Here is a 25,879-nt window from a genome sequence, read left to right on the forward strand (position 1 = left end):
CAGCCCTGGACCTCCAGGACAGAGGCTGCGTCCCACGGCTGGCCCCAGGGGACCACTCCAGGCTGTACCGGGATGACCCGGCTCTGCCAGGGCAGCTGGGGCCCACAGGGCAACACGGGGCTGCAGGCCCCCCCTGCTGCATCCTCTTGTGTGCCCCCCCCCCAGGCACAACAGCCCCCCAAACCCTTTTCAGACCCACCCCCCCATCCCCGCAGGGTCGCTGCGCGCCGGGCTCTCGGTATGAAGTTTTATTGCCGACATGCAGGAGTAGTTTCGATGTAGTACAAAAATAATGTCTTTATACAAATTTTTTTCCTTTTTTTTTTTTCTTTTTTTTTTTTTTTCTCTCCTTACAATAGGCTCCTTCCCGCAGCACGGCCCCTCTGTCCACACCCCCAGCCCCTTCTGCCCTCCCCATGCCACCCCCTCTTCCAGTTTAATACAAGTATGATTTACTGGCGATGACTGGTGCACAGGAATACTGGGTATGATATAGCCTTGCAGAGTCCCCAGAATATTGCTTCAACTTTGGGGGGGGGGAAGGGGGTGTGTGTGTGTGTGTAAAAAAAAAAAAAAAATCAGGAGAACAAGACAGGAGAAAACCAGATGGAGAGAGCAGAGCCCAGCTGGAAGGTCCAAACCCCACGGGTGCTCAGGGGCTGGGGGTCCCTACTCTGTTGCTGGTGGCACAGGGGGGTGATGGGCACACACTGGGGTGTACTGGGACAGACCCACCATCTTTAAAATAAATAAGGCTAAGACTTCAGGCTACTGGCTCAGCTGGCTGGGGTTGGTGCAACTGTTCTAGTCTGTATTAGTGTTCACAATTCCCTGCCTGCCCGCTGCCAAGCCGCACGGCTTCGGCGAGTTCGCAGGCAGGATGTAATGCCCGACGCTGCCAAGGAGTTTCAGGTCAATCCCTATGTCCCCACAAAGATGCCCGTAGGTTGGCCCAGGCTAGACTCAGTCTGCTTCCCCAGCCCAAGGCAAGAGAAGGCAACAACATGCTACAAATAGATCAGCTACTTGCTCCCTGCCCACAATCACTGCGGGGGGGTAGAGCTGGCCCCAAAAAGCAGGGCCAGCCCCCACAGCCAAAGCCACAGCAGCTTTTCCCATCCCTGCTCACACCTTTCCTTGTGTCCAGCCCAAGGCTGGCAGGAGAGGGTGATGCTGGAGCTGCCACGGGGCTGGGAGCAGCCAGGAGCAGGCAAAGGTGGCAGCCGGAGTGCTGGTGCCTGGAGCAAGAGCCCTGGCTGGGGTCCTGTGAGCCCTGGGACCTCTGTGTGAGAACAGTTCATCTGGCAAGACAGGCATCCAGTTCACAAAATGAGGCTCAGAAACAATCGTTCCTGTTCTCAGCACAGGCAAACACTCTTCCAGTGGCATTAGGTGACAAACCGGGACATCCTTCTCCCACCGCAGCACCACGCAGGGGTGGCAGAGGCAGCCCCAGGTTTGCATGGCGAGGCTGGGATGGCAAGATAAGCTAGGGAACAAATACAGTAGAGACTTCAGCCAGCCCCTTCCTAAATCTAGGCAGATTATTTTGGGAAGCTTTTTCACATTATAACTCATATATTATATCTGTACCACAACTGAAGTGTGAAAATGCTAAATCAGAATTAATGCAATTTTAACTGCACCTTAGATAAGCTACTGAAAAAATAAGATTAAATCATATATCCTTATGAAACTAAAAGAATCAGTGAAAGGTGGGTAAGAGGTCAGAGGCCACACCGGGCCGAGTCCTGCAAAATCTTTGACAAGATCCAACCTTTGCAGCGATCGCCTGCAAGGACAACTCTTGCCTGAGGCAGTGGCCGGGCTCTCCAGGCAGCCCCCGGTCACACCAGGTAACTGGGCGGCTGTTTGTGCCGCTCACAAAGGCCTTGGCACACTGCAGCCCACACACGGCCACTGAGGGTTAGCCAACACAGCCAAACCAGGTGGCACGTTAAGGACAAAAAAAAAAAAAAATTGATGCAGATGAAGGGAAGTGGGAGGTTTCAAGAAATTCTTCCTTTCGAGAAACCCTGATAAATCTAAGCTTATTCAAACCATATGGAGCGAATGCAATCAGCCGACTCTCCGTACTGCACAGCCGCAACTCTTGTGCCAGCAAAACCAGCTTCACCCTTGGTAGTCTTCTCCTTTCCCACAGGCTTTGCTCGATCCAGAGAACAGCATGGTTAAAAAGACAAGAGAGGTAGATTACAGTCATGATTAAAAGCAGATTAGTCATCTAGGCTTCAATTTAAAAAAAACAGATTCCAGAAGATGCCAAGAGGTTGCTGCTTCCAAAACTAGCTTTTTCAAAAGTCTCCCTCCAGAGCGAGTGTGAGTGCGTGTCCCCGAACAGAGCTCAGAAGAATTGCTACATTATTCTCCATCACGGGACACCGGTATTGCTGTTGAGCTGTAGTAGGCGACGTGAAAGGCAGACTGCAGGATGGTGCTTGTGCTCTCGGATGTGTGGGAAGCTACTTCCGAAGGTACCTCTGGGCCAGGATAGCTGCGTCCAAAGGGTTCATGGGCTGGGCGTCATGGCCCAGGCGTCGCACCTGGGGGATGTTCCCAAACTGCCGCTTCTGTAGGAAGCTCTTGGCCTCATGCAAAGTGTTTTTCTCCTCAGCCAAGAGCAGCTGCTGCCTCATGTAGTTCTCGAACTCGTACTGCGAGCACTCCTCCGTCACCTTCACCTGCCACAGAACCACCCCGTCAGAGCCACAGCAACACGCAACAGGCCCACAGCTCCTCTCCCGGTTCTCCTGAGCTACCACGGGATAACTGCAGTCTCGATGCAAGACTCCTGCTGCCAGACGTACAGGCAGGACTCCCCGCAAGCCATTAGCGCCACCAGGAACAGAGGTCTGGAAACCTCAGTGGCTCTGTCCTGCTGCAACTCATCCCAACCCTGCCAGACAGTCAGAGGCTGCAGCTGTCTGACCCCGGCTCTCACATCCCACCCGCCCCACCCCCCCCCAAGCCCAGCGGAGGGATTTCTGATGGCAACACCAACTGTGGCATCGCAGGCAAAGTGCCTACAAGGCCGTCCCTGGGCAGTGAGGTCACCAACCGTCCCTTCCAACGTGAAATACACTGGCAAGAAAACAGGATGTTTGCTCTCACTGCAGAGCTCACTGGAGAGCCCGAGCCAACGCTGCTGCCTCTTCCTGCCTCTCCCAGCACATGCAAACTCTCAGCTGCATGCAAGGGAGTGAGCGCTGCTCCGAGAGGAGCGAGCTAGGGGCGGCTCCAGGGCCCGCGAGCTCACTTCCAGGCAGCATGGCCAGCTGGATGTGACTCCCAGTCCCAGCAGCGCGAGCCTTTCCTTCCACTGCACACAAGGCAGCGATGCACTCTTGTCACCTTGCAGAGCAGCAGCCACAGCGGGGTCCTCACCGCCCTCCCCTCGCCAGCTCGGGGGCCACAAGGAGCTGCCACCTCCTTCCATTACCGACTTGGCACAGCGGCACGGGAAAGCAGTTCCATGGAAAGCAAAGTAGGAAAACCTACCTCTTGGGGGTTTTCAGGGTTAGCCACTTGGTCATCGATGTCTGGCACCACTTGCAAAGGGCCACTCAGCGAGGACATAGACTGCCTGGAGGGAGAGCAGAGTGCCAGGGATTCGGAGCGCAGCACTGGCTTGCCCACCCTCACCCCACACCCCGGGCACAGTAACCCTGCCTGGCTGGCCACCCGTGTGGCACAGGGCTGCCAGGATGCCACACCAGCCACTCCTCCTAAAGGACACTACGCAAAATTCAATTTCCCTGGTATGAAATCACATTATAATCCTCAGAGCCACCTTTTTTTTTTTTTTTTTTTTTTTTTAAACAGGATGTGGAACACTCTAACCCTTGCATAGGTAGGAGAGAAAACAGCCACAGCTCCAAAAATCACAGCCTTCACTGCTGACTCAACAGGCAACAACAACAACTTTGCCTGGGCATGCTGTGCAGCACAGACAGAAGGTCGCAGGGCTGACAAGAGGGCTGCACCAAACAAACACTGCCAGGATCAGTTTCTGCTGGAGTGTGCTACTGGAATCTCATCCCAGTTGGTTCATGCCCGTCCTGGAGTCAGATTTACCCTCAAAAGGCATCCCCCCACCTCGCCTGTGTGGTGTTCCCACCTGTGACGGCATCTCCTGCTCTTCTCCTCTAGAAGTCTCGTGACTGCTTTCACTTAAAGGACAACGCAGTGCTAGTTACAAGCTTGCAGGAAGTCTCTCTGCATTTGGCTGCATCTGTCTGCATGTGTAAGATATTCCTGACCATCAGACTTCATTTAAAAATCAGATCTGGGGAGCACAAGGGGGACACGGCAGAGGCCCTCCCGTACCCCAGTACTGTTTTGTAATGTTACTGCTCTACAGACTCCAACCTTGGTCAGTGACATGCATTTGTACAAGCCGCTCTGGCTGTATCTATCAGCAGACACCAGTGGCTGAGACACAGGATTTAAAGCCTTTCTTGCAGTTCCCACAGATCCTCCCCTGGTGTCCTGTTTGGCAGCAGTCTGCTGGCCACAGCTGGAATAACACAGCCTGTGGCCGGAGACACCATGTTCCTGCCTCTCTGCTCTTGCACATACCATGATGCTATGATGGAGCTGAGAGAATCCAGCACTTCAGAAGCTGTCAGACGCTGCTGCGGATCCAAGACCAGCAGTTTTCGGATCAAGCACACAGTGTTTTCTGAGACCCGTCCATCCCTGGGAGAGAGAACACACAGTGACCCTGAGCGTCCGAGGTGGGCAGAGGCAGCAGCAGGATGGATGTGCTGGGAGCACAGGTCAGGAACCAGAGGAGCCGCTGCTGCCCTGACAGAGACCCCAGAATTAACCAGGAGGCTGATTCCCTGTCCCTGCAGCACGGAGGCCTTCACACAAGACGTCCCAGCTTTGTTACTGCTTCCTTGGTGTCTACTGCATACGGTCTTTGTTCTCGTTACTGCTGCAACCCTCAGGGGCTTTGAGGGAAGCCCCTCCAGCGCCAGCTGTCCCAGTAAGGCCCAGAGCACCACCCACACAGGCACCAAGAGAAGGGCCTCCCCGGGACGGGCTGTACTCACTCAGGGATGGTGTACTCGGCAGCCTTGATTTTGCGGAAAAGCTCCTGAGGTATGCTGTCGTAGAAGGGGAACTGGCCATAGAGCATGGTGAAGAGCACCACACCCAACGCCCACATGTCACTGGGTTTTCCACGGTACGGCCGTCCTGCAGGGAGCAAGGAGACACAAAACCACCACGCTTTACAACACTGCTTGCCTCTGCTGCCCACCACCAGCAGCAAAGGCACTGAAGTAACCTCTGCAGGTGATCCTGTTTTCTAAGCATTGATCAAAATGCTCGACTTCCTATCACAAGACACTAAGAAACTCTTTCAAAGGTGCATCCTTCATGAATAAGCAAGTTGTTCACCTCCACACAGATGTCTTCCCTTCCCCTACAGAGCAGGGCCGTCCCTGCTGAACAGCCTCGATCGGAGCCAAGAGCATCCAGGAATCTGAACCCCTCCGTACCGTGCTGGAGTTCTCACTTCACTCCCCTTCCCCATCCCAGCAGACTGTCACCACCGGGAGCTCCTGAGCCTCACAGGCTCCGCAGATGCACCCTGCTGCAAGCCTGGGCCAAAGGAGAGGCCGAAGGAGAAGTGAATTTAAGAGCCAGCGAGCAAAAGGCAGGCGGAGGCAGGGAAGAAAGCCCAAGAAGGATAAGTGCTCTTCTGGTGGAGTAGCCAAAGATCAACACCAACCTCACCACCCCAGCTGCACATGAGATCTGCGTGGAAGCACAGACTAAGACTCTCCACACCCAGCTCAGACTGAGCTCATCGAGATGGGACTCTGCCTCTGGGACAGATCCAGCACACAGCCACCAGAGCCTGCTGTGAAACCACCGAGGGCGCGCGAAGGTGCCTCTCCTGCACGGAGGCATCCCCAAAAGCTGCTGCAGCCCTGGGATTCGCTCGATGGAAATGCTGCTTTGAAGCCCCTTCAATCACACCATAAATCAGCAAACAGCAGCACGCACGAGGGTCAAAAAATTAAACGCCAGTGCCGTACCACAGCACAGGACTGAGGGAATGACTTCCTCTGACTCACGCAGTGAGTCACTGCTGCAGCATTTGTTATTTGTACTAATTATTCTTTGCTTTATACGCTCAAAAAAAGGCACCTCTCCCTCCTCCTCCAGCTTTTCCTGTGGTGACATTTCACCAGCCATAAAATACAAGCCATCTCTTAGCAGAAGACAGCTCCTCTTGGAGACCTAAAACAATGATTAATTCTTCAGGCGTTTTAGCTTCCCCTTGCAAAGGAACATTAGCAATACAGACAGAGGGATGCTCAGTCTGAAGCTGGTGGTGAAGCTTGGATGTCCTCAAGTAACTTTTCTCTCAGTACTCGGAGGGGAACTGCAGACTGAGCCATTTTGCTCTGGAAAACGCTCTTCCAGAGTGTTGGGCTGCAGACACCCAGCAGGTAAGGGCTACCGGCAGGGCGGTCAGAGCCCGAGCGCAGTGCGATCACACCCGGCGTCAGGCCAGGCGGTGCTCCAGCGGGAAGCAGTCCTGCAAGGATGGCTGCGCCTTGCAGGGTCTCCAACGGCCTCAGCTGTCGGAGAAGTCAGCAAAACCAGCCTGTCCAGTCCCTTGTGCCGTGACCCACGGACAGGCCAGCCAAGCCACCACCAAGAGAGCCATTAGAGGAAACGTGGGTGCTTGCAGCTGAGCTGTGCTAGCAGGGAGGGCAACAGGGCTGAAGTCCAGGACAGAACAGTACCCTGGACGAGCAGGAAGGAGCAGCTCCATGCAGCCTTCACTAGACACTTGAGCTGCAACCGCTCCAAGCTCCTGCAGAGCAGTTGGCTCGTATCATCCATCTGGTTAGAGGGGCCTCAGGATATCCTGCAGAACAGGAAAGGCCTGCAAAAAACACATGTTCCACCTCCCTGCCTGCCTCTGCTCCCTTCCTGGCTTCGTCCTGCCCAGGAGGGAAGCAGCCTCAAACCTGCCTGGCAGATCACAACGGAAGAGCTCAGCTACATTTATTGCTGCTGCCTGTAAACCTGACAACAAACTTACTAAAGCGAGTCCACTGGGTCTGGAGGTATCAGGACTAGCTCCCTCTGAGGGCATTACTGAAATACAATATAGCTCAGGATACCATAAACAATTCTTCAGCAGAGGTGTTTTCAGTATTCCAAGTGTTATCCTCACATAAACAAATGTGACAGACTGGCAAGGATTCTGGCTTTCACACCAGCGCACAGTGCTGCCCAACAGACTGCTGACTTTTCCAAAAAACAGCTGGTGCTGATGACCTGCTGTCCAGTTTTAGGCAGCTTCCCATCATCCAAACCCTACCTCAGCCCTGTGGATGGATAACCCTTAGGCAGGTGGGATGTACTAGGGGTGATCTTGGACCACAGCGTGCAGTTCAGCTTCATCCAAAGGGAATTTTATCTGTGCTCACCAGTACTCCACAACATGAGCTAACGCACAATAACTGAAGTCTCCATAGAAAGATGTAGATATGCACAGTCCCAGCTGCAAATGCACCTTTCAACACTGTCCAGCTCATCTGGATGAAAAGAAAGTAAAAAAAAAAAAGCAAAAAAGCCCCCAAACAATGCCTCTGTCACTACACTGACAAACAGGACCACCACCGCCTGCTCAGCAGAAAAGCTGGTACAGTAGCAGACCTTAAGAGCTCATGGAAGAGAAACCTCCTGAAGCAATTAAATAGACAGAAACCACATCTGTTCCTGAAAGTTCCATGCACTGGAAACAGTTAAAAGGCAGAAGGACATGAGGGAAAGCTGCTCGGTGCCAGACTTCTGCTTAAGGGCTCTGCTGGAGACACGGCATCGGCCAGGCTGCTGGAGACAAGATACAGCCCAAACAGACAGCTGGTCTGGCCCGGTGTCATCGTTCCTTTATTTTTAAGTAACTCCTCCCAGTGGGCCCAGAAGCTGCCCAGAGGGTCAGTAGTTCCCTTCTGGAAGCAAGCAGCAGTTGCAGCAACTGCTCCTCTTAGCGTACGGCCTGGAACAAACAGACGTGATGGTGGGATTTGGGCTGACTGCCTCTTCGGCCTGGGGATTTACCTGCAGCTTAAGTGAAGCCTCAGGAACAGGATTCAGACATGGGAAAGAGAACATCTTGTGTGCAGCCAGCCTTATTTAGGAGCAGGCAGGAAGCTTTTAATTAGCTTTGAAGTTCAGACTAGCCTTAAGAAAAAAGTTACACTCTCTCCTTCCATCCATACTTTCCCAGTTGGAAAGAAACAGACCAAGTCTCATAACTGGACCCTAATTAAGAGGCTCTCACAGAAGGCCGGTTACACATGGGAACAAAACTAAGTGGTTTTCATGTATTGTCAAGAGCCACAAACAAAAGTAGTGTAGGGGCTGCGAATGCCCACCGAGGGCTGAAGGGGATTGCCTACCGCTGAGCACATCTGGGCTGATGTAGGCAGGGCTCCCTCGCTGGTCCTTCAGCAGGTCATCTTCACTCACCAGGTGCTTTCCGAGACAGAAGTTTGTTATGGTTATTCGATGGGTTCTGGGGAGAATCAGAAGGCATCAGTGAGCAAGGACCGTGCTGCACGAGTCGAACAGCACAAGCAGAGATGTTAACACTAAAACAGAAGGGTGCATCTATGGGGCTTTCTGGGAAGCTTGATCTGCTGGGGAAAGACAAGTGGAGCTGTAAGATCAGCTCCATTCCAAAGGGAAGGGATTCCACACCTGTCGGCACAGCTTCCAAGACTCTTACGGGGGGGTAAGAAAATTTCTTTTACAGCTACAGATGTTGTCTACACCCAACCTGAGTGGCACACGCAAGCGTGGCTGTAAGCACAGGGTGCTCACGTAACTTGCTCACATTGTGGCCACACAGCTGCCTTTTGGCCAGCCTGCCAGCAGCACAGCACCATGCAGGTAGCAGCAGCACCAGGATCTGCACCTGTATGCTTGCTGACCAAAGGCTGTTAAAGTGGAAGTTTATTTTAATTGCTGGTTCTACCATATGCTTCCCAAGCACCATCTCTAAAAGCAAACATTGCCTGGAAGCTGAGGGGAAAATAACCTGCAGAAGGCCTGGCCTCCACGTGCTGTTTGCTGACGTACCACCAGCAGATGAGCTACAGAACCTTTGATCAGATTCAGTACAACCCCTTCCGCATTCCCCAGCAGTGGCACAGCACGAGCCTGGTGGCAGTTTTATCTGATCCGATCCGCAGGGCTGTCCTTCACAGGCAAGTACACAGAACAGCGAGAACTGCAGGTACATGCAATTTCTCTATTAAGATACCCCTACTTCCCTATGGTATTGCCAGCTCCAGTTAATGCATTTTTCCAGGGAAAGTGAGCTCATTACAAAATTATCACGTTACATCTTCCATGTCACTCAGATAATTTGGATTTTAACGTACAACTTAAAGGACTGAGTAGAAAAACACCGTCTACAAGTTTGCTATATTCTTGAAAAGTACTACACAACTAGAGCCCAACAGAATTAAGTCAGTCACAATAACCAAGAAATATTTCCAGCAAGTCTAACAGATAAGTGAAATAAAACCAAGTGTGTGTTGGCAACGGACAGTTGATTATTAAGACAGACAGACTTGTGTTTAAGAAGTGTCAGCTTCAACTGTCAAGAGATTTCCCTGCAGGTTGTTATTCAGCCAGGATTTGTTAAGGATTTAAAAGACTAAGCGTTCTAAAGGACACAAAAATGTTCAGGGTTGCTTGGTTTTATTTAGTCACTGAAATTTGATCTAATCTGTAATCATCCAACCACTGTGCTGGCTAATTAGAAAACCTGCAAGGCTTTAACGTCCGCATCTCATGAGGGACAACGCTGGAGGGACCTTCGCTGGCCCCGGGTGTACCATGCCTGGTTAGGGCTTTGCAGTGATAGGGAGCTTCCTTCACTCCCCTGCTAACAGAAAGACCTGGCTTTTTTGTGAGCACGGCTGGAACAGAACAAACATTTCTGATCAGCCCAAACGGCTGGTCCTCTCCATGGTGATCTATTCTTATGCCTCACCCACCCTTTCACATGACTCACTGCTGTAGAGGCTACAGTTTCTCCTCACCAAAGCTGATGGTCTTGCTAGGAAAAAGCAAAAACATAGTACGTAATACAAAGAATGACTTTAGCAAGTGTGTTCACAAAGCTTCAAATACCTTCCCCCTTCCTGCTAGGGGGGGCCCTGTGTGCAGCTCTATCAGCGGGATGCTCCACTGCACACTTTGCCCAGAAAAGCGGCTCTGAGTGGATCCTTTAAAGCAGCAACCTTTGTCTGCCTCTTCCTAGCAAGAAAAAGAATCAAAGCAGCAAGCGGATGATAAGAGATTTACCTTAAAGCACCTCTAGAGAAACGACTTAAAACAATTTAGAGGTGGCCTTGAAAAGCACTAGCTGCTGTGTGTCGGAGAGGCAGAACCGAGAAGTTCGGCCTCAGTAGGTAAAATCTATTTTGTTTCCAACAGTATTAGGGAGGAGAAAAAAGCTGTGACCGCAGTGAACCTGCATGCTTTGTACAGACTCTGGAAGCCTGCAGATCTACAGCCTTCCTTTTTTATTCATTCCACAGAAAACCAGACAGTGTGAAAAGACAATAAAATTCCACTCATTCTTAAAGTTAGTGCAAAATATTTAGCCAGTAATGTAATACTGAAGGACACAGCAGAGTAGCTGAACTAGAACTAGCTTGCCAACTAAATAACTGCATAACCCAAGACAGCTAAAAAACTCCAAGGAGCCACCAAACAACGCGCACGCTGCCACCACTTGTGCGGAACTTGTGCCTCACGGATGCTGTTTGCTCTGCTCCGGGAGGGCTGGTCCCTCTTGTGTCTGCACAGCATCCAAGGCATGTTGGACATTGGTGCATTATAAACTGAGGCTTGCACCAAACCAGCTAATGGGAACAAGGAAGCTATTTCAAGCACAAATACAGACTAGACAGAAGAACTTTTGTTTAGTTAAGTAAATATTTTACTGCTAGGAAAAACACAGCAGTGCAACAGTCAAAGGCTTAACACTGCTGTGATTACATACAGACTGCAGTGTTGGGAATTCCTTCAGCACGACGGAACGTGAATTATTGTGAACAAAACCACTTATCACATTTTATATATATATTAGCAAAAAAATATTAAAGAGTATTTCCCTTGCAAATTTCTTTGCGCAGCTGGCTTCCGTCTCCCTCACCATTCTCACATGACGGCACTCTCAAGTGCTGCCCTCAATTATGTTTCTAGTAGAAATCTGCTTCAGGGAAGAAATGTAAGACAACTGCCACCACAGCAGCTCTCCAGCAGACTTACCTTTTGTTTAGCACCATGTTTCCTAGTTTCAAGTCTCTGTGCACAATATTTTTCTGTAAAATATAGAACAGTACAACGTGAGCAAAAGCATATTTGTTACAGAGGTATAAATTCGATACTAGGACAAAAGCACTAAGTATCTTCTGAAATCATGTCATCTTCATTCTCAGAAATAACCTAGATCAAGGTTTCAAGTCAGGTTGCATCCTGGGTACTTTGTGCACTTCATTTTCCATTCTGGTTAGAAGGACAGAAAAGTGAATTTGCTACTTTGAAAACAAAGATAGACCTGACTGAAACTAAGAGACCTGAAACTTAACAGTCCAGGCTCAGTAAGACCAATATGATGAGCATTCCCTTAAAAGATACAGGCTTCACCGCTTTGCCAAGGAAGGATGAGTGTCCCCTGTCACAGGGTAAGAAGTCAAACACTGGCAGAATCTATTTTTGTTACAGTGATTTCTAGTTCATTGATCTGAAACTTGTAGCTTGAGGTTCTGAGCTTAGAAATCAATTCTTACATTGTGATTTATTTTGCTTCAAATGGAAATAGCTTAAAGTGTTTCCTGCATTTGATTAGCCTCTGCTCTCCTCTTCAGCTGCCCCTTTCTGTGGTTAGTAACACTGTTGTTCACCTGATCCGCATTTAATCCAGCTGGCCCCTTTCCACAGTCAACAAATTCTACATTATCATAGAGAAACTTGAGGGGAGGGGAAGGGAAGGGAATGCTCTTTTACAGCTTGGGGCATCAGGTCTCGCACAGAACACTGTTACAAGGAAACATCCATCCCTGTCATCTCGTCACTGCCTGCACAAGGAAGTTTTAAAACATCTATTATACTAACGTGGGAAAACTAAGGCTTCCAGCACTGACAGGGGTAACAAAGATCTTACCTTATGTAATGCTTCCACCACTCGTACCACATCATAAAATATCACTACCGTCTCCCGCTCGCTGAGTCTCTTCTCTTTAATGACATAATGCTGCAGATTGATCAGATCTGCTGTTTTGTCACTGAAGTCATGAGCACAGAGACAGTCTAATACAAGACAAATACGCTTCTTCATTTTTCTGACCATTCTGTTGGCTTCTAGATCTTCTATAATTTCACAAGCTCGGTCCTACAGGGAGACAAACAAATGAGCAACAGTTCAGGGAATTTATCTGGGCCTATGTACCTGCATACAGAGCACTAGAGAATAAATAACTATGTGGTGATCTCAAAATAAGCAAATGCAGTCATAGTGCTTGATCTTTGCCCCAAGTTGGGATTAAAAAAAAAAAACCCACCAAACAAACGATACATGACCTCTACTTAAAGAAGCCAGAGAAAGTCTATGCTCTTTGGTTATATGTGTATGCCAGCACTGACACTGTTTTTACAGACACCTTTAGATAAAGCCTCTACAGTGGTACAGGCTCTCCAAATACTAGCAATCCAACACATTATTAATGAGAGGAACAGAAATCTTAAGACACAATTAGCAGTTCTTCCATAACATTAAACAGGATGCAGCAGAGTTGGACATTTGGCTTATTTAAAGTATAGTACAGATGGCCTCAAGTGAAAAGTCTGCTGACAAAATTTAACCAGCCAGCAAGGCAACACCAACATCCAAACCAGTAATTCCTATCAGCCCATTCCATCCATAAACAGCTCTGAAGGCTTTAACTGCAACACAAGTCACTCACACAAGACACTGGTCAGCACACCGACTAGTTTAACTTGCTGAAACAGTTCCCTGGCAATTTGTCCCCTCTTACAAGTCATCATAAAACAGCACAGAGTCCAGAAAGCACAAATTCAGCTATAAAAGGCGCTCTGTGGGTCCAGAAAGCACAAATTCAGCTATAAAAGGCGCTCTGTGGGCACAAATTAATTTGCCAGTGAAACAGCTATTCTTCTATTTGAAGAAGATGCTGCTAAGCACCTGTCCCATGTCTGAATGTTGTCACATTTCCCAAATCCCGTTATGTGCCACTTAACTCTCAAGAGCCCCTGCCACAAACCTGCTTGTTTGAAGCAGCAGCGGTTAATGTCAGCAGTGTGCTGCTAAGTCTTCACACAAAAGAATGGGGTCAGCACAACTGTAAATTATCCAAAAGCAGCTCAAGCCAACAGCAGTTACTGGCATTCCCCCAACCTGGACAGTGACCAGCTGTACCTGAAAGAGCCCATGATGATGAACCACTCCTTCCTGGTTGTGGAGCAGGGAAAGGAGAGAATATTCTGTGTGCAGCAGCATCTTGCCCTGTCGCTCCTCCTGGGTTTCTATTCCTTTATCACCCCTTTCTTCTAAGGTGAGAATCTTCAGGAAAAGGGAAAAGACCTCTACAGTTCCCAGAAAACACAGAATGTCCCCAAACCTCTCTCATTTTAGGTATTCACATGTGTTTTAGCAGCTGATGTACTTGCTCTGATGTTTGCACACTTGCCACAAACCTGTCTGAACTAACATCTGCACAGAATGCACAGCATAAGCTTGACTAACACACAAAAGCAGCTTAGGTGGCTTTCTGCAAATACTCCAGGTGATTTTTTCCCCCCACTGGAGCTGCTCCCATTTCAGGTGCAGCTGAGCAGATCAGAGGGCTCCAGGAGAGCAGCAGAGCAACCACAGAGGCCTCATCTCAGGGCTAATCTCAACATCAGATCTATGCCTGGTAGAACTGCCCCATCGAAGGGAAGTTCCAGCAGCCGTTTCCGACAGTGTGCTGCTTCAGCCTACACCACACATGGCTGTGAGTGCTTCTGTCACAAGAGTGAATGAGCCCCAAAGTTCTGGAAGCCCTGCAGTTTGCTTACCTTTAGCTGATAGAAGTCATCTGTCCCATCCTTTCTTGCCAAACACTGAACAATACTTGGCACAGGAGAGTTACCTAAACGTGGACCTAGCAGCACAAAGCAAAAACAGACTTGTTTTCCTTTAAGCAGCAATGACTAATTCAGGGTTACATCAGTATGCAAGTGTCACGCAGTTTACATTAGTTTAAACTAAGTTCCTTTTTTTTAGTAGACTAAGTGCATTTCCACAAATTACACTCTGAAGAAAAAAAATGGTATTGAACTCTGAAACCTTTGTGGACAATGTTTCATTTGTTCACTGGAGAAACACTTAACAAAAGCCCACACATGGCACAGCTGTTTTCAGAAATTCAAATTTCTGCATGCCTGAACCATACGGCTTTTACATTTACTAGCAACACCCATGGCAACTGCTATTACCACACCTCTGAACCCAACTGCCACCTCTGCAGACACGGCTCAGGTACACAGATCAGTCCAAATTTCAAGCTAACATACAGCTTCCACTGCAGTTTAAGTCAATCAGCTTCCAGTTGATTATCCATTGATTTCCACTGTGAAGTCCACTACGGTTTTGACAGTTTATATAACAAGTTCTGAACTAATAACTATTCCAGTAACTATCCAGAGCTAGCAGAGTGGTCTTGCCTTTGCACATACTGCTCATAACAACCACTAGTGCATAAATAAGTTGCCTACACGCTGATTTGACAGCATATTCCAGGCAAGCAGGGTTGAGCATCTCCCTGGAGCTCTAACCAAAAAGGCTCCAGAATGAATTTGCTCTTTACCAAATTTAAGCATGTAGCTAGAAAAAACCAAACCACCAAAAAAAAAAAAAGCAAGAGCAAGGGCTGATATTGATCTTAAAAGCCATGCCTGCCTTGCTATATTAGTATTATGAAACTCCTTAGCTTGACCAGCTGCAGAAGTTCCAAGGGCTGTAGCAGAGCAGCATCAAGTGAATTGCACTGAGCTAAGACGCTGAATTACACATCTGCTTTGCCTCATTTTATAGTGTCTTTTATTTTCAGTTTTGCAATCAGTAGCTACCTTGAAAACTGAAGAAGAAACCCCTCCCTGCTTACCTAGTATAAAAGGGCCCGCTCTCTTGGCATTATTTCCAGAAATCCCTGTACAAAGAGCTTTTGCTTTAGTGGATGTTTCCCCAGCTCCTCTGTCTGATGCTCGCCGCTTCATCCTTGGCTCTTGAAAGAGAAAGAAGAGCACATTTGATGAGCAAGTGAGTTAGTTTCTTATACTATCCCTTATTTTGTACTGGAAGGCTTTCACCTACTGATGCACTCGTGTCTCTGCCTACTTGTGTTTCTACAAAAAAAGCTATGGCTCATTACTGATAGACCAGTTGTGGGCTGGAGACTTAATGCATTTTTGAAGGTATAAATCAGCCTCATTATTCAAAGCAACATTTCCTAGAACACTTGTTTGAGACATACAGTGGGAACAAGTCAACATAATGAAAGCTTGCTTTACAGCAAAACCAAATTTGCAAATTAACATATTCCAAAACTAAGTTATCATTCTGTATGGATGTTTACTTCTGATTCCGCCTGTGGACTTTTATGGGTTCCTCCACAGAGGAATTCCCACCAGGCATCGCAGCTAGCTCACCAAGTAACTCGGAAGGCTCAAGTCTGTTCCTCAAACTGCCAAGAACGTACAAACTAACTGACCATAAAAAATAAACAGTATCTTTCACCTTTTCCAGCAAGGGCACAGAAGACTGAAACATGCTAGTTATCAAGAGGTTCAGTCAATTTAACAATGATATTTCAAAAATGTAGTTTCAGTCTTAAAAAAAGTCCCCCCCTCTCTCTTTGTACCTCTTTAGGCTTTAACCTTTTTATTACATCTCCATCTATCTACATCCAATGCAGCTGAAATCTGGATTCCAATACATAAAGGTCTACCACTTCAGTCTCTATGTGCAGGGGTCGATGCTTTATTTTGAATGAACACACTATTACCTGCCTTTGATGGATATTCTAATGAAAGGAAACACTGTGGTGCCAGTACGTGTGCTCTCTTGTACTACCCACTTCACGCAAAGGACAATTGAATCTATTAAACATGCATCTCATGCTTCTGCATCCAAGTATTTATTCAAGGTCCACACATCACAACAATTCAGCACAAATAACCAAAAGCTTGGCTAAATCCTACTTATTCAGGTACTGCAGAAAATCTGATTTCCAACATACGTTTTCTGCTGCTCAGAAATCTAAAGAGAATTTGTAGCAGAACTTGCAGGAGAATTTGTATTGCAGAACCAACACCTAAAGGGCCAAATAAATTCTAGCCTTTGTGAATAAAACACTTCTTCCCCAAACAAAGGTCTTGTTTCAGTTTAGCAGGAAAAGAACGTCTCATGTTTGCTGCCAGCCCAGCCTTCACATGCTGCATGCTCACTACAAGAATAAATCGGCTCCAAAGCGATGTTTTATTTCCAATGCACCACCTCCTCTTCACCTTCATCTCTTGGAAAACAGTTTCAAAGACTTTCATAAATACCTAAATGCTAAATGCTCATTCTCTAACCTTTCAAAGATATTTTTTTTTTTGGGTGGTGGAGGGGTGGGGGAAGAGGAGGAACTAAGCAGAGATTCATTTTCTTACTCTGAGCAAGTCAAACAAGCCCCGATAGTCTTCCCTAAGAGATTACTACAGCAGACTAGGAAAGTATTTTTGGCTTGTACTTATTTGTTTTAAAAAAAGTCCCAGTGTTTCACCACGTAAGAGATGGATAAATCACCACGCTTTGAATGAAGTTTACCCTCTGGCAGTCCCACCCTTTCTGTGGACACAAGCATGATCTCATTGCATTAATTCATCGAGCAGTACCTGTCACCAAGATCAGAGACAGCAAGAGAGATAAGGTGAGAACTGCAGCAGTCTTTGCATCCTGCACTACCGACTTCCACCAGCTGTTCAGTCTCCGACAGAGAAGCGTTACCAGGCCCAGCTAGCTGAAGAGAACAAAGTCTTGAGCCCCACATGCAACTTGTTCTGTTCATTCCGCATCCCTGACCCAATATTTGATTGTTCCTAATAAAATTCTCCACTCCTTGCAACATCATCATGCCCGCTGGAAACCTATGAGTAACATTTCCACTGGAGAAACCCCACTGCACAGAAACTCTGAGATAATGACCGTTGTGCAATCCAAGCTGGATAGCAATCGCTGGTGCAAACGGCGTTATCGTAAACAAAATAATCTGAGGACTCACGTAGTTCAGCATCAACTGTATCTTTACTCTTCTTCCAAACTAGGTTTTCCAACGTCTCAGGAGACAGGAGTCATCACCTTGGAGAAGGCTGGATGGTCGAAAGGTCGAGGACTCTGTAATGTGAAATGAGATACACTTGATGCTGTGGTTCTGGATTATTCTTGATTACGATAACATGGTATGCACCAAAACTTCTGCAGCTTGAAACATCTGTGTTTGTTTTGGCTTAGAAAAGGCCTGAAGCTCCTGATACCATGTGACAGGAAAAAAAAAAGGCTCTTTAAGTTCAGTCCCCAAAGAGTCACAGGCATATGGCCCTGCACAGCAAGACAAATACAAGCGTCAACGATCTCGAAAGACATTCTGTGATGTGAGACAGACCTTCAGCGCAGAAAAAAATACGTTCTTCATTTTAACCTCCATCACACGGTACTAGCTCGCCTGTTCTTAACAGTATCTTAAATACACCCAAGTTAGCAACAGTGCCACAAGAGAACCTTCACCTCTAGAAGTAATTTTAGTCACAGTAGAGTTAATGCTTAAAGTTTGGACTTGAATTGAACAATTTCTGCAACAAAGAATAATACATTGAATTTTATTCTTTTCAAATCCCTGCAAGTTAATTCCTCTTTACAATTTATATTTGGCCTCAAAAAAAGTAACCAAACTCAGCTTAAATTCAGTGCTGCTTAATAGTTCCTCTGGTCCCATTAAAAAGGAGAAATTTAGGATTTAAACCAGACAATCTAGAATTGAATCTATACCGCCTCTACCAAATGCTTAGTTTAATCCTCAGATATTGCACGTGTTAAATGTTTGTTAATCCAGGCTGGTTTAATTTACCAGTATCCACATAGATCAACCGAAAAATGTACAAGGAACACCTGGGACATGTGAACCAAACTCCCGGCACCTCCCAAACCACATCACAGTACCGTCACCTGGTCCTGGGGGAGCTGCAAAGATTTTTTTGCTAAAGATCTTTCTGAATTAAAGCACCAAACCTATTTATATTTTGATGAACAAAGTTCAGAGCCACTGCTCTGGGTAGCAGGATGCCCTGGCCAGGCAGACCACGTCGAACCGCTCACCCACACGCCAGGTAGCCAGCGCTCTCAGTATGAGTCGTCTCGGCACTGAGAGCGAGTGAAGGTGCCCCAGCCCTACCACTGCTTAAAGGACATACACCAACTCACATCTCACAGCTCTGTCACACAATATTTGTAAAAGCAAGGGAGAAACCCACCAATATAAATGAGTCCTGTGCTATTAAAGACAATCCTGTGCCACTCACAGCACTGTCTATCCAATCTCCCTGCTCCTTACCCTGTTCCAGCTGCATCACGAGGCAGCAAGGACAGCACAGCCCCACAAAAATCTCAGGAGCCCTCAGCAGCACCCTGAGGGAGCTCACACCTCAGCTCAGCAGAGGGTGAGCACTTTAGGTTCCTCCAAGACCGGAACGAAGGATGATCGGATGGAAGGAAGGTCCCAGAGCAAAGGGAAGAAAGCCAGGGGCAGCTGTTGTGAAAAAGCAGGAAGATTTTCTGCACATTGTGTAAACCCAGTTAGAGCAAGGAAATTGGTCAAAAGGGCACAGGCTTCCTTGTGTTAAGCCTCCTGTGGAACGAGTGGCCATCCACTAGGCATAGGGTAAGAACAGTATTTTGAGCCTGTCTTTAAGGAAAATCTTAAACCAAGAACAGTAATGTGAGAGGTTCCCCTCCCTGCCGAGCCAGCGGGAGCTTTCTACCTGCAAATTCACTGAATCTTGGCTTGAGCTGGGCTGATACAAAGCTCTGATTTCAACGCGTTCCACTGCTAGAAGTACTCTAACATGAAGCTGGTATTTCTCAGATACCCACAGCTGAAATATATCCTGGAAGAACAAGCTTTAAATAAGATTTAGACAAGAGCCATAATAAGCTGGATGGCTTAAAATGACTCTGCAGTGGAAACACAAGGCCGCAAGTGCCGAGTGGCAGAGTGGGATGGGGGTCCCACCCCCGGAGCAGCCATCTGCCATCCCCCGGCACATCCCTGGCCCCACCGCGGGCACCGCCGGCCCCTGGACAGGCGCTGGCTGCAGGACCCCTGCACAGCTCAGCTGGAAGGACACTGGCAGTGTCACTGCTCCTCTGCCCAACGTGTTCAAACAGCAAAGGAGCTGCTGCTTCGTGTCCTGCAGCTAGTGTTGCCAGAGCAGCGGAGCCCTCCCCGGACAGGCTTGCTCAGAGCACACAAGAGGGGATTACTGCATGGCACAAGGATTTCCTCCTCACACACAATGAGCAGAGGACAAATAAGCAGTAAGTGGAGTCCCATGCACAAACTGGTTATGCTGCAGCACAGCTGAGAGTTAAAATAGCCTAAAACTGAGAATGTAGAACATTTCCATGAGAGGCAGCAAGCCTCGCAAGGTCGAAGAGCACCCCCCAGCCCCTGCAGCAACGTCTCTGTCTACAGGCAGCCCACAGACAGCTGGGACTTTCCAATTCTTAACACTAAAAAAAAATAATATCATAATTCATTTTAACAGCAGCAGGATAAGTCTCAAGAGAGAGAATCCAACATCTATGCAAAGAACCAGAACAAAACCACTTAATCCCTTAAAACGCTCCATCCTAGGGACAGGACAGATACTGATGTAGTGGGTTCACCGCCCCCTCCCAAAACCCAAACTGAACAGACTGAATCAAACCACCCCCGCTCCCTGTCCCACCATCTGTAACAAAAACGGTCTTCTCAGACAGACAATGAAATTACAAGTCTAGCACAAAAATTCGTTACTTAACCATTTTAATGTGATGCATGCAATGTATCAAACGTCTTACTGGAGAAGCTTCTAAAGCTTCTTACTGTGTTAGCTATGACTTTAATAGAATTATTAATCAAATAATTTGGAGACCTAGATGCAACATCTTTTAATTACGTAGCTTAAGGAAATTGTCTAATTCCTGAATTACTGCATGATGTTCCAGTGCCCAGCAAAACAACAGAGAAAAACAAGAGAGGAGGAAACTGACCTTTTCATCTGGGATTAAAGAACAAGCAAGTCCTACAGTCCAGCAGCCACAGCTAATAGCTGGAGCAGGAAAAAAACAGTACCTTTGGGGCGTTAACAGGATTACTCAGCAGCACAGAAACTAGTTAAACACTGGAGCAGCTGATACAGCCTCCACAACTCTTTCTGTTGTTTTATCTTGCAACAAGGGGACAAAACGAGTTAGCTGGTATTTATACTTCCCAGTGTGATGACTGGCAACCCCAAAGGTGTCCTACCCCACTGCTACAAAGGAGCAGAACTCTGCAAGTAAGGCAGCGAGATGAGCTGGCAGCTGGGAACCAGCAGCAGATGACAGAGCCCACCAGCATCTACTGGAAGTTCAGGGCTATCAAGGACAAGCTCCTTCAGCAAGAAGCTCACGCCATTATAAAAGAAACTCCCTGGGAGCCCAGGTGCTGCAGAAGCAGCTCCCAGGCAGCCAAAGGAGCTGAGCTGTGTCTGCTCCCACTCACCCCACTGCCAGCACCCCAGCACCTGAAACCTGCCTGTCGCTCCTGACCTGGAAACGCTGCAGGTGGAAGCACGGCTGGGACTCGTGGGACTTGCAGGCAGGGCTGCCGACTCAGGCGCACGCACAGGACAAATGAATCACCTCTCTCCCCATGGGCTTCGTCACCAGGCTTGAAACCTCCACAGTGGAGAGGCAGCACCGCTGGGTGCTCAGCCATCCAGGGAAGCACGGCATTGCTCTGTACTCGTGAATTATCCATCTCCCACCCCAGAGGGAGAAGACCTGTCACCCAACAGAGCAGCATTTCTACCCAGCTTTCTCTTCTGGCAGGCAGATAGTGCAGCATTTGGGATGAACCTGGAGACCCGGTCCAAAGGTTTTTGTCCCACTTGCCCTGTCCACTCTCCTCTCAGCCAGTGCCTCAGCTTTTGCAAAAATTAAGCTACAAAAATTGGGCAGTATTTATCAATGACAATTAACTGAAGTTCACATTTAAGCCTGGTTCATGGCAAATTCCAGCTCACAATAAGCCGTGTTGGACATGACCTAAAAACCTACACGAATGCTAACATTAAATGAGTAAAACCTCGAGAATGGCCTGACTTCCCCGCACAGGAACAAGCAGGTCGGTATCGCTGCGAGAAGCGGTAATCCCAGAGCATTGCCACACACCTTCCCTGGGCAAACCCGGCCAGGGACAGCTCAGAGCAGAGTCATCAGCGCTCCCAGGGACAGAGGCTCCATACCCATTGGAAAAGCTTCCCTGAGAACAGGCGGAGTTCGGATCAGCCAGGCCTGAGGAGGAGCCACTGGCTGGGGGATTACAGGGAATGTTTGCCAGGCAGATCCCAAGCAAAGCAGGCGTGTGGGAAGGAGGAGCTGCTGCAGCCAGGCACAACGCAGCTGGGGTGGGCTCCCCTCTCTCTACAAAGCACTGTAGTAGATTCACTACACAGGAACATTAACTTTACCAAAGGCTTTGGAAGTTGAACCACTCTGTAAGAGAAGTAATAACAACAATATTTAAAAAAAAAAAAAAAAAAAAAGCAGCCCATCAGATGACTCAGAGCCACCGGTGCAACCCATGTACCACTGTGTGAGCCCTTCCGGGAAGGGAAGCCTTCTCCAGAAACAGAGGAGCCCTGACTCAGAGATTTCTTGGAAACGTGCGGAGACTCATTCAGTCTTCTTCCCTAAGTGAGAATTTCCCTCAAAACCAGACACAGAGTTTCTCTGACCAAAGGAGAAGGAAGAATCCTGAGGCGCCAGCACAGCACGAGGGGCCGAGGTACCTGGTGAAGTATGAACTTGCCAAGCAAGCCACACTTTGGGAGATCCGAACACCTCCGGCAGCCCCTGCCGAACCAACCCACTAGAAAAACACCTTCCTCAGACCAACCTGCTGATTAGTTTAATCCCAGGTATGTGAGCAAGGCATGGCAAGCACTTGGGAGGCCATAGTGCAAAAAGGGACCCCAGTACACCTTGCCTACATCTCACATCTACTGTCGCCAATCTCCAACTTCTCAGGGACAAAAAAGGCTTCCACAGGCCAAGTCACACATCAGGGAAAGCAAATTCCTTCCTGGCCCCCCGCCCCCGGCAGCTGGGGAAACTCTGAAGCACAGAATTCCAGCAACGTAATTACAGTGCAAGCAACAAGCTGGGCTTTCTTTAAACCCTTCTGATGCATCAACACATGAGATAGCCAAAGACTCATCTCTGGGAGTTCCCTGTTTGGTTACATAAACACTAACTTCGGTTTAACCCTTTCACACTTAAGCACATGCCACATCCACCAGGAAAAATCCATGCTCCAGCCCAACATCATCATGGCAGGGGCACCTACAGCCGAGTACAGCAGAGAAGAGCCTGGAAATCCAACTGTAGCACTCTGACAGCACCCGAGACTCCATTGCTCTCCCAGCACACAAGTTCCTGACCTTGGGCTGCTCCTGTGAAGTCTGGCAGTTATTACCTTTCAAGTCACCATCAGGTGAGACGTGTATTGTATTACAAGGTTTTATTTTTTGTTTATAGCTTATGTTACTATGTACACTTAACATTCCGTAAATCCACTACAGCAGGACTTTCCTCACGCGCACAAAGATTATCACATGACTTGCACACATGCTGACACTTTCTTTACAGTGAGGTGTGGCTGCTGTTTTTAATGATAACCTACTTATCTAGCCTTAACTAGACAGAAAGAAATACATTTTCTACATATACTGCCATGGTAATGTTACTATTGTGTGTGGCATGAAAGCACATTGACAGACACTGTAAGTTCACAACTATGTACCCAATTAACAAACAAAAAAAAAAAGGAAAAAAAAAAGAGCATTTCACATAGAAAATTACAATGGACATAGTCTCTCCTGTGGTCTAGCAAGAGCTCCCAGGCACGAGCAAGGCGCACACCATACAAGTCCAGAACACAGATAACACATCTCTTATTTAGGCTAAGCTCAGTGGGCAGTTCAGGCAAAATAAAATCAATAGGGTTGTCCTTAATCAAACAGCAGCTAAGTGCCTACAAGGCTTCCCTCTGTGCGGTTTCAAAAGGAGATCATTCTGTAATATCCTGAGGATAAAAAGCAGCTGAACATGAGTATGCTTTTAAGTAATGCGATTATGTGACCAAACCATCAGCACGGATGCCACAGAGAAACAATAAAAGGATGTAGCACAAACACTCCAGCAGCAGGGAAACACATCCTGCATCCCAACCACTGCCAGCCCGGGGCCGCTCACCAGCAGGTAAGCCTTACTGTGCTCTGCCCCTCAAGTTACACCTTACCCAGGCTGCAGGCACCCTGAGAACCCAACCACCCTCCACCTGCACCCAACTCATGTCCCTTCTGCCTCAAAGGGAGCCTTGCTGTCCCGCAGCAGGCAGGTGGCTGAGGTGCAGTAGCTCAGCCTTGTCATGCTGGGCACTGGCCTCACTCCGACTTCTCTACCTCGCTCCAGACACAGGCTTGCAACCTGAGGAGACCAGAGCCCAAGATGCCTAGCACACCCACATGTAAAAGCATACATTAAGCCTACACATCAAGGCTCTAAACTAGTAAAGAACCGTATCACCGTCACCGCAGCACATCTGCAGCCACAGCAGGAGGAGGGAGCAGCTGGCCTGGAAGAAGACAAGCCCCAAAGCCCTTTTATCAGGGAGAGGAGCAGCGGCGCAAAGACACCGTGCCACAGGCTGCCCCCAACAGCAGCACGCGGGACCTTTAACGCTCTCGCTTATCACAGTGGTGAAGATCCCAAAGGCCACAGCCAAAGCCAACAGGTAACAGAGACAGGCTCTGAATGCAGGAAATCCCGAAGCATACCTCCTTATGTCCTCCCGACGAGCTCACGCAGGGAGGACAGGACAGGTTTCTGTAGTTAGCTCCAGCTGTAATACTTCATGGTCTTACTCATTCTCACTTAGAGGTATGACCTTCAACTACTCACTGCTGAGACACATGAGACTCCTCCTCAACACAGAGGTCTGAAACAACTAAATTAAGAAACTCCTGCCCAGACTGAAAGCGAAATCAGCACCAAACACAAGCTGTTTGCTCCCTCGGCAAGCCCTGAGCCTGTCAGTGCATCGCAAAAAGACCTGTGCTGTCAACAAAGCCCAAACCCCCGCCAGCGCTGTCACAGGGCAGAGAGCGACAAGGGAGCTTTACTAAGCGATATTTAAATCCAGCCGCGGCATCCCACCCTCGCTGGCGAGCGGCCCGCGGCCGGTGCACCGGCAGTACACACAGGCCGGCCGGGCCGGGCCGCCCACCGGGGGAGGCTCCGCAGCGTCAGGAGCTCCCGCTGAAGAGCCCGGAGGCCTCACGGCGGCCCAAGGCCGGGAGAGCGACAGGCAGCGCCCGCAGGCCACGGCACGCGCGTGGGGACGGGCTCGGCCTCCCCCGGGCCGCTCCCGAGCCGCCGGCAGCGGGGGGGCTCCGCCGGCAACGGCCGCCCCGGCACAGGCCTCTGCCGGGCGGGCACCGCCTCGGAGGCCCCGCGGGCTGCCGGCACGGGACCAGGCGGCGAAGCCTCCGGAGCGGATAGGGTCCCCGCAGCGCCCGGCCCGGCCCCACACGGCCACGGTTGCCGGCGGCGCCTCCCAGCCGCGGTGCCTAGGCCGCCCACCCCCTCTCACAGCGGGCCCAGCCCCGGCACGAGGCTGCCCGCTCCCGCCCGCCGCCGCTCACCCATGGCCCCGGGGCCAGTGTGGCCGCCGGCGCCTCCCGCAGCCCCACGCCCGGCCGCGGCCTCCGCTCCGCTCCGCGGCGGCGGCCACCTGACAACGGAAGTGACGCACGCACCGCCGCCCCCCGCCGCCATCCCGCCTCCTGGCGGCCGCCGCAGAGATGGCGGCGAGGCCCCGGGGAAGGAGCGGCCCTGATTGGCAGGCTGAGCTATCTCCGGCTCTGATTGGACGAAAACCCAACTCCTGGGAGGGGATATTTGCGGCAGATTTTGATTGGTTGAGACGCGGCGGTGAGAAGCGAAGGCTCATTGGTCGGGGCGGGATGACTCCCTCCGCCGATTGGCTCCCGCTGGAAGCCAAGGGGGTTGGTGGGTAGGCGGGAGATTCGAACGCGCCGTGATTGGAGGAGAGGCGGGGGCTTTCCCGGCGAGGCCCGGCCCCACGGGCCGCTGGGCCTCGGCGCCGCCGCCAGCCCGACCCCGCTCCCCCGGTCCGGCCGCCGGGCCCCGGGGGCAGCCCGGCGGGTCAGGGCCTGGGCTGGACACTGAGCTCTCAGCTACCCGCGCCAGGCTGCACCGAGCCTCAGCAGCCCCGCACCAGGCCGCACCAGCCCCAGGTTCATCTCCTGGAGCTGGACGTGAGCCCAAGGCATCTCTGCAGAGCCTCCCACCCCCACACCAACGGCCACACGAGCCTCTCCTGGCGCTCCCAGCTTGCCCCTGGTAGGGATGCGGGGTCCCTCGTCACACGCA

General features: G+C 49.6%; 1 protein-coding gene across 4 annotated transcripts; it reads right to left on the reverse strand.

Moving 5' to 3' along the window:
- Positions 1-235: 235 nt before the first annotated feature.
- On the reverse strand, positions 236-25,258 carry STK40 (serine/threonine kinase 40). 4 transcript variants are annotated; one of them, XM_056331390.1, is made up of 12 exons: positions 25,129-25,258; positions 17,403-17,515; positions 15,243-15,362; positions 14,155-14,240; positions 13,514-13,657; positions 12,242-12,469; positions 11,347-11,399; positions 8,457-8,572; positions 5,079-5,223; positions 4,600-4,719; positions 3,520-3,604; positions 236-2,702 (listed from the first exon to the last, which is right to left on the reverse strand). In XM_056331390.1, exons 3-12 carry the CDS (start codon positions 15,352-15,354, stop codon positions 2,484-2,486), a joined length of 1,308 nt encoding a protein of 435 aa, XP_056187365.1. In that variant the 5' UTR covers positions 15,355-15,362; positions 17,403-17,515; positions 25,129-25,258; the 3' UTR covers positions 236-2,483. The 4 variants fall into 4 exon arrangements, with proteins under 4 accessions (XP_056187365.1, XP_056187366.1, XP_056187367.1 ...); XM_056331391.1 differs by lacking the exon at positions 25,129-25,258 and adding an exon at positions 24,262-24,651; XM_056331392.1 differs by lacking the exon at positions 25,129-25,258 and adding an exon at positions 19,156-23,333.
- Between the last annotated feature and the right edge of the window lie 621 nt (positions 25,259-25,879).

The sequence above is a fragment of the Falco biarmicus genome, chromosome 3, assembly GCF_023638135.1.
Source record: "Falco biarmicus isolate bFalBia1 chromosome 3, bFalBia1.pri, whole genome shotgun sequence".
Lineage (NCBI taxonomy): Eukaryota > Metazoa > Chordata > Aves > Falconiformes > Falconidae > Falco > Falco biarmicus.